The sequence below is a fragment of the Pelodiscus sinensis genome, chromosome 20, assembly GCF_052426305.1.
Source record: "Pelodiscus sinensis isolate ZL-2025 chromosome 20, ASM5242630v1, whole genome shotgun sequence".
NCBI lineage: Eukaryota > Metazoa > Chordata > Testudines > Trionychidae > Pelodiscus > Pelodiscus sinensis.
The window spans coordinates 13,822,535-13,831,746 of record NC_143071.1 but is presented as its reverse complement, the minus strand read 5'-3'; the positions used below and the strand labels follow the sequence as shown (position 1 = coordinate 13,831,746).

At 43.2% G+C, this 9,212-nt stretch overlaps 1 protein-coding gene across 1 annotated transcript; it reads left to right on the top strand.

Annotated features, from left to right (window-relative positions):
- Window positions 1–4,710: 4,710 nt before the first annotated feature.
- Window positions 4,711–5,799, top strand: LOC149521942 (protein CFDP2-like). The gene has a single exon (XM_089772033.1). It carries the CDS (start codon window positions 4,711–4,713, stop codon window positions 5,797–5,799), a length of 1,089 nt encoding a protein of 362 aa, XP_089628159.1.
- Window positions 5,800–9,212: the final 3,413 nt, after the last annotated feature.

Sequence of the window (9,212 nt, the reverse complement as noted above, 5' to 3'; positions counted from 1 at the left end):
AGCCTGCTACCCATTCCTTTCCTTTGGTGTCCTCTAGACCATCTATTATGGGAACTAATGAAGAACTTTTCTTGATGCACCCTCTCCACACCACTCATGCTTTTATAGACCTCTATCCTATCCCCCCTCAGTCTCCTCTTTTCTAAACTGAAAAGTCCCAGTCTCTTTAGCCTCTCTTTATATGGGACCTGTTCCAAACCTCTGATCATTGTAGTTGCCCTCCCCTCTCCCACCCTCTCTTCCCCTCTCCCACCTCCTTTTCCCAGTCTCCCCGAGTTTTGTTCAATAAAGAGAGATTCTATTTTTGAACACACATTTTCTTTATTTTGTACATCAGGAAGGGGGGCTAGGGAAGGGTAAGTGGAAGGAGGTGAGGGAGGAATGGGGTACGAGCCCCCGATGGGGAGGACTGGGCTGGCTCTGCGGGCTTCTGGGGGTGGAAGCTCTCCTGCAGCCCCCCAATTGCCCCCTCTCCCCAGATGGCAGCCTGCGGCAAGTGCAGCCGGTCTGATGGCCGAGTGCTGTGATGTGCCCAGTGTGGGCACTCAGGGCACTCCAACCCAGGACTGCTTTGCAAGCGGGGCACCCCTGAGAACTGTCTGTCCGGAGTGGGGGTCGGGTCCCTTTAAGCACAGCCCTCGGCTAGCCTGAGGCAGCAGCTCCACGCTCTAAGTCCTCATCTGATGCCCTGCCGGCACTGCTTCCGGCCATCCTTAACCCCGGTTCAGGGTCCACTTAATGTGGACATTCTAGTTCGAATTAGCAAAACGCTAATTCGAACTAGTTTTTTAGTCTGGATGCGTTAGTTCGAATTAGCTTAGTTTGAATTAACTAATTCGAACTAAGTTAGTTCGAATTAGCGCTGTAGTGTAGACATACCCAAAGAGACTATGATGGTCAGTATGATAGACAAAGGTCTGCCTAAGTTTTTTGTGCAATTTCTTTAGTGGGTGAAATATTTTGTGGAATCGCTAATAAAAGCTGTACCCAAGCATAAGAATTTAGATTTGCAGGTGGATCCAAACTTCCCCAAAGTTTAGGGGTATTAGGATTCAGGATTCCGGTTTGGACCTATACCCATTGATCCCTGTAAGCTGAGCACTTGGATGGCCACCCAGAAGACAGTCAAATGCCACCCACCTGATTAGCTGAGAGCCCACAATGCCCACAGCCAGCAACATGTGTTTCTACTGGTGGTGCACACACACACATGCCTTGGTGCCCATAACAGAATTCATTCCACACATGGAATTAAATTGTTTGAGCTGTGAATAAACCCAGAAGTCCTGATTCCTAGCCACGTCCTTTAATCAATAGCCTACACTATTTTCTGTCTTTTTCTCTACTAAAACTGCATGTCATTCTTATTCAGACTTGAACAAAACCTGGAATGTCTAACCTTCAAGAAAGTTAGGTCTTTAGAAATTTGTTTTTCTTCCAAATTTTAACAGAATTTTTGAAATTGTAGAATTTCCTACAAAATGAAAGTCTGAATTTTGAACATTTTAATTTCAAGATATTAAAATATTTAGTTTTGAGTTTGACTTTTATTTTACATTCAATATAAAGTAAAAACAAAAGTGAAACCTTTCGACCTTATTAAACAGAACATTTTGACCTTATCAGAATGATTTGTTTAGATTTTCTTCCCCAAAACAAAATTTTGTCCAAATTGACAAATGTTCACAATGTTTCAGTTTAATCAAATTGGCATTTCCCCTGTTGGGGCCACATTCTGATCTCACTTAATCTGGGTTTAAAATGATGGATATGAGGACCAGAATCTTGTCCATTTAGGGTACGTGTACATTGTATACTTATTTCAAAATAAGGTATTCCAGAATAGTTATTCCAAAATAGCTTATTTTGAAATAGCATGTCTACACTGCAAGGAAGCCTCAAAATTAGTCTGAGGCAGACTTCCCTAATTTAGACGTGCTATCTTGATTTAGAGCCCCAGGAAGCACTGGAGAGGAATAACTTAGAATTGTCCTGGTGAGGTGTTATTTCGAAACAGCAGAAGTTGAGAGTCTACACTTGCCTTATTTTGAAATAGAATGAGGTTTACAGATTTAGGAATAGTCTGTTCATTATTTCGAAATAATGAAATGGCTGTGTAGATGCTCCTATTGTTATTTTGAAATAATGCTAGTTATCACAAAATAACGGTGCAGTGTAGATGCACCCTTACTGACATAAGACATCAATGTCTTTCCAATTGATGTTATTAATCTTTTGTTGCCAAATGTGTTTCCATTCGGGAAAAAAAAGCCAACAGAAAGTGCTGACCTCTTGTGCTAAATCATGTTAGTTTGCAAGCCACCTGCTTTCATTCCCTAAAACAATGTCCATTACTGTCTTTAAACTGCATAGAAATAAATGCAAACATTTTAGCTGTAACAGAAAAAAAAATCTGATATTGAAATTGTTAAAAAATGCATAGTGTTTGCAAACCTAGTAAATTAATCCCATTATCCTTGTTCGTTGTGAATAACAATGGCCATGATTTTTCTTCTGGCAGCTATTCTTGAGTAATGGTTCAAGGTTACATTTTCCTACCATGCCAGTTATGTGCATGGCAGAATATTATTCATCAAATACATTGTTTATCAATCATTTTAATCAACTGGCAATTAACTGAGTATAATTTTCCCACTATTCAACCACCTTTAACCACAACTAAGAGAAAGACATTTTGAGATCTCGGTTTCCTTTTGTATGTGATTTCGTGCTAATTATAATACAAGCCAATGAAATATATAATGTTGTTTATATTTTAATTATCATCTTAACCTTCTGAATGAAAGAGTCCACAAGGAAGACAGACAAAAAGAGATCATGTAATCTGTAGATGCAAATTGTTGCACAGATTTACTTATGGTTGCCGAATACCAGATTAAGACTCCCATCTGAAAATGTATTTTACTATAAAACAAGTAATTGAAACTAATTGGACATATTATATAGTGTATTGTGACAATAAATTCCCCAAATTTTTGCTTATAGCATGTCAGTGTTTTATTTTCCACTCGAGTGAATTTTCTAATACTCCCACCTGTAAATACACTACACAAATGTCACACCCCTTGTAAATGGGCAATAACAAAATACTCTGATTATATGCCAAAACAATGAGGAGTCCTGTGGTACCTTAGAGACTAACATTGTTTCTGCAGACACAGACTAACAAAGCTACTTCTCTGAATCGGATTATTTGGTCCAGGCCCAGATAACCATATCCAGATAATGAAATGGGGGTGGAGGGGAAGGAAAGCAATGAGCTCAAATTCACGTGGGTCATTATCTAAAGCAGTGGTTCTCAAACTTTTTGGCCCATGGCCACTTGGCTCAATGCAAACTTTTCTGCGAACCACTAGTTGCTAGTGGAAACTCAATGTTAATTACATAATTATGCTTGAGCCATTTTGCTAGTGCTGCAGCAAAGGAGAATGGTTTAATTTAACCAGTGAGAAAGGAAATATTAATTTAAATTATTAAACAGATTGAGCGCTTTAACTTTCTCGTGGTATGTTTATCAAACCTCATTTTAAGTAAAGTAAAATATTAATTTATGTCCAACACAAAAGGTTCCTGTTTTCTTTATTTATGTCATGAGTGGGGAAACTTTTTTGCATCAGGTGCCACTGACCCACAGAAAAATCAGTTGGCAACTAGACACGTGAAAAACAACAACCCAACCCTCACTAATGTGGCCCTCCCAAGACATCTCACTCCTCTGGCACTCTAGCCTCATATGGTGAGGAGGAAGGACAGGCAGGAATGAAGTTCTGGGCTTCCCAGAGGCCAGATTTACTCTTCTGCGGTTCCGGGGTTAGTGGATTTTGTGGGCCCCTGTAGGCTCTGGGATGGGACAAAAATGAGGGATTCAGTGTGTGGGCCAGGGCTGCCAGCAAGTGAGATAGGGATGGGGGTACCGAATCTGGGAGGGAGGTGGGTTGCAGGAAGGGGTGAGAGTGTGAGGTCTGGGTGGGAGGTAGGGTGCAGGAGCAGTCTGAGAGTAGGGTGTCTGGCTGGGGCCAGGGTGCAGGAGCAGGTTAGGGATGCAGGGTTTCAGGGGAGGAGGTAAGCGAGGGGGATGAGTGTGTGGGGGCTGGACATGAGGGTGTAGGGAGGCACTTACTTGCCTTTGTGCTCCGTGCTGCTCCCAGGCTCCCGTAGCCCAGGCATAGCCTCCTGCTGCTCACATAGGCTGGATTCTGGCTCTGCTTTTTCTCTGTGAGCTGGATTGCACAGTGAGGCTTGGGGCTCCTCCCCGCCCAGCTCAAGCTATGATTTAAAGGCCTGATTTTTCATTGCCCAGTGCTGTCATTTATACCTGTGCAAAGGGTATGCTCCCCCCAATGGATCACTACCTTGTCGCGGTTGGGGGGCTTGTGTGTCTCAGTGACCCCAGAGCTGTGTCGGTGGAAGCCTAGTGCTCCTGGGAGGATCATCCATGCTGGACAGGTCAAAGGGTAGAGACCAGACTAAATGTGATTCACTGGTCCTCCAGGTTGGGGGTTCAGCTCAGGGCTAACAAACTTGACCTAGAAAACAGCAATGAAGAATTCTACAACTTTGTGCGATGGCATTCCTAAGTCCTCTCTGGGGACCTGTATGACTGACAGAAGAGAAAGTCGTGAGGAAGCTACTGCCACAATGATAGACACCAAGACAAAGACCAGAACTTGATTCTGGAATGTACGAACCATGTACGATATTGGCATGTTAGCACAAATAGTTGACAAAATGAGACGATACAATCTACACGTCCTTAGTGTTAGTGAGAGTAGATGGACAGGATCGGGGAGACTGAAGACTTCTGTAGGAGAAAGAGACAATGACTCTGGAAGAGACAATGACAGGCATCATGAGGGTGTGGCCATCATCCTTAAGAAGGGGATTGAGAAATGTTTGCTAGAGTGGAAACCTGTCAACAGCAGATTGATGAGGGTCAGATTGAAAGGAAGGCAAGTGAACATCACCTTGATCCAGGTTTATGCTCCCCTCAATGACAGTGGTGAAGACATTAAAGACATCTTCTATGAGCAGCTTCAGGCAGAAGTGGAGCCTACACCACACCATGATCTTACCATCATCATGAGTGATCTGAATGCCAAAGTGGGAAATGACAACACACAGTATGACAGGGCCCTGGGCAGACATGGGTGTGGCACCATGAATGATAATGGTGAGAGACTTGTAGGGTTTTGTTCTGTGAACAATCTGGTCACTGAAGGGAATCTCTTCCCACACCACGACATTCACAAGCTGACTTGGTTTTCACCAAATGGCAGAGACACGAACCAGATCAACCATCTGATGGTCAATGGTACATGGAGACGCTGCTTGCAAGATGTGAAAGTCAGGAGAGGAGCGGATGTTGGTAGTGATCACCATTTAGTGATGGCACTTGTGAAACTTAAGCTGCGAAGAACAGGTATTAAAACATCCATACAAAGACACTTCAATGTTGAAAAGCTATGCGATATCACCACAAAGACTGCCTTCACCGTTCAACTGAGGAACAGATTCCAAGCTTTGCAAGATTTAAGGGATGACGTATCTACCAGTATCACAGATAAAATCAACATGGCATGGGAACAGATTGCATCAGTCTACACAAAGAGCAGCGAGGCCTGTCTGGGTTTTAAGGATAGGAAGAAGAGGAAGAAGTGGATTAAGCCTGATACATGGAAAGCCATCGAAGAGAGACGGGTCACAAAGAAGAGACTGATAGATGCCAAATCAGCCAGAATTCAAGAAAGATACAAGCAGAATTACAGAATCGAAAAGTAAAGAAGTTAGTGAGGGCAGACAAACAAGCTTTCATGGAGGATCTTGCAACAAAAGCTGAAGATGCAGCTAATTGAGGGGAGTAAGGAAACGTACAGAATCACCAAGCTTGTTTATGGCAAGTATCGTGGCAGGACAAGTGCCTCCATTAAGGACAAACCAGGGCAATTACTGTCAACAGAGAAAGAGCAAGAAGCACGCTGGACAGAACATTTCAGAGAGGTTCTGAATAGACCACCACCTGAAGAAGAAGTGGACATTCAGGAAGCTGAGGAGGACCTTGATATTAATATTGATCCACCAGAGAAAGAAAAAATCAGTGCAGCCATCAGGTCCCTGAAAAATGGCAAAGGTCCAGGACCTGACAACATGGACGTGGAGTTGTTTAAAACAGACCCAGAACTTGCAGCCACCATTCTCCAACCACTGTTTGTAGCAATTTGGGAAGGACAACAGATACCCAAAGACTAGACCAAAGGAGTCATCATCAAGATTCCGAAGAAAGGAGCACTCAGTGACTGCAAGAATTGGCACTGGATCCCCCTTCTATCTGTACCCAGCAAGATCCTAGCCAAGATCATCATCCAGTGGATCTCAGATGCTGTTGACAAGTCTAACAAGCCAGATTTCGCAAGGGAAGAGGATGTATAGACCAGATTTTCACCCTGAGAAACATCATAGAGCAGTGCACAGAGTGGCAGAGACAGTTGTACATAAACTTTGTTGACTTTGAGAAGGCTTTTGACAGCATGCACAGAGAAAGCCTTTGGCACATTCTGAGAGCCTATGGAATCCCTCTACAAGTGGTCCAGCTCATTAAGAGTTTTTACACCAACTTCACATGTAGCGTGGGATACTGCGATCTGTCTTTCGAAGTCAATACTGGGGTCAGACAGGGATGTGTCATGTGGTGATCGACTGGGTGATTCGGAGAACAACAGCAGATGTGTCAAAGGCTATCAGATGGACACCTTTTCCACACTGGAAGACCTTGACTTTGCGGACGACCTTGCACTGCTTTCTCATACCCATCAATACCTGCAGAAAAAGACACAACACCTATGCACCGTTGGACTCTAGGTTGGACTAAGAGTTAGCCAGAAGAAAACAGAGATTATGAGTCTCAATATAGATTCACCAGCACCAATCAAGATAGATGATGCAGACTTACCCAGCACAGACAGCTTTATGTACTTAAGCAGCAGCATCTGCCATGATGTAGGCACCAAGAACAACATCCAGAGCCGACTAAGTAAGGACAGAAATGTCCTCAGGAGTATGAACAATGTATGGAGATCTACATAGTACAGTATCCACATCAAGCTTAAGCTGTACCAGAGCTGTGTCATATCAACACTACTATATGGCTCAGAGTGCTGGCGGATGACAGAGTGCAACCGTGCCAAACTCTCATCCTTTCACACCACCAGCCTTTGTAAGATACTTCGCATCTTTTGTCCAAAAAGAATCTCCAACCACAACCTGCTCCTGCGATGCCACCAGGAGGACATGACCACTATCATTATGAGAAGATGCTGGAGATGGACAGGGCACATGATGAGAAGGGAGGCAGACACCATTGTAAAGATAGCACTTCACTGGATGCCTTGAGGATGACGGAAATGTGGGAGGCCCAAGACAACATGGCAATGTACTGTTGAGGATGACATGAAGAGAATGAATTACAACTGGGACACACTGGAGAAAATGGCAAAAGACAAACAAAAATGGAGAACCTTCGTTGCTGCCCTATGCACCAGTGGGCGTAATAGGCATTAACTTAAAGGGTATGCTGCTATTTTACACCTATGTTGCCCAGGCGTTCATAACGATCTGAAGTGCAAGGAGAATCAGATTCCTAACTTTTAATCATAGAAACATGAATGATTTTTGTTAATTCTGGATGAGTTTATAATTTCAGTGAACATTTGAGTAGTAATCAATAAAATAAAACACAATACAAAACAATTCCCCTTCATATCTCTTATTTGTCACAACTTAAACAAGCAAGATTTTTTCCCAAGGTTTAAAATTTTTCTTATGTTTGGGTGTTTGAACTCATGAGTTATGAACATATAAAATTCTTTCCCAGCATTTTGCCCATCTGCTCTGTTCTTATAAGCAGATAGGCCAATGAAATACTTTAGCATCTGTCAGGCTATTCCTTCGCTAGGAGAGCTTCACCAGGGTTTACCTTGACCAGCTAAGAGAGGTCAAAACTACAACTGCCGTATCTTCTCCTGAGGTATTTCTTCACTTCCAAGTTAACTTGAATTGGCCTTTCCAGGTGTCAGCTGCCATGCTGCAAAGTCCTGCTTGAGATACCATTTCCTCACTGGTGCTACACTAGGTTGGGCCTCTCTCTAGGACTTCTGGGGGCATATCCCATGATTCTCTGTAATGAAGTAAACTTCTCCTTGATTCTCCAGAACATATGTGTCCTTCTGAGCATGTTCTTATGGGAAAGCAAGGCAGATTATTTGTACTCTGGGCTGATAAGAGGACAGGAAATGGGGGGCAACTGCACTACAGCCCCCAAAATATCTGTAACTGGGGTGAAATGGGAGAGGGATAGGGCTGCAGCAGATATCCCCATTCCCCAAACTCCTCTCAATGGGTTTGCACTTGACTGGCTTAGCCTGTATTCACACTGCAAAGTGGACTGGTTACCAGTCTAAGGCTATGTGTACACTACAAATAAATAAATTAATGGCGATTGCCTATCTCCTAGAACTGGAAGGAACCTTGAAGGTCATCAAGTCCAGTCCCCTGCCTTCACAGCAGGACCAAGTACCATCCCTGACAATTTTGCCCCAAATCCCTAAATGGGCTCCACAAGGATTGAACTCACAATCCTAGGTTTAGCAGGCCAAACCACTGAGCTATCCCTCCCCCAGGATATTACAAACCGTAATTTGTGTATCTTTTTCTGCTTTTCTGTTGAAAGAGGCTTTTCAGAAATTTGGTGTGCCTATACAGCGCCAAATTTTGGAAAAAAAACTCCTCTTTTGACACAGCCCTTCTTCCTTGTAAAATGAGGTTTACAGGGACGGTGGAAGAGCACATCCGCTGTTCCTTGGATGCGGCATAGCTTTTCCGGGATACCAGGATAGTGTATTTTTAGTACACTAGCTCAATCACGCACCTCCAACTCAAAGAGTAAACATACCCCTGTATGTGTGGACAAGTCAATGTGGGTTAAAAATACAGTGACAATGCAGCTGAATTGCTTCAGAAAGGAAGATGCTTGTGTATGTCAGGATCCTGCCATCTCATTCTTATTGAAACAGAGGTGATATATTGTGGAGAGGTCACATGATATATATGCTTAGTCATGTGGACAACCACATCCATCATGCTGAAGAAACTCAGATGTCCAGGACTGTTCCTGGCAGATTCATCTGAAGAAGTGGGTG

What these genes read in the sequence shown, in the direction of transcription:
- LOC149521942 (XM_089772033.1), top strand. Translation starts at nt 4,711, where the DNA reads ATGTACGATATTGGCATGTTAGCACAAATAGTTGACAAAATGAGACGA.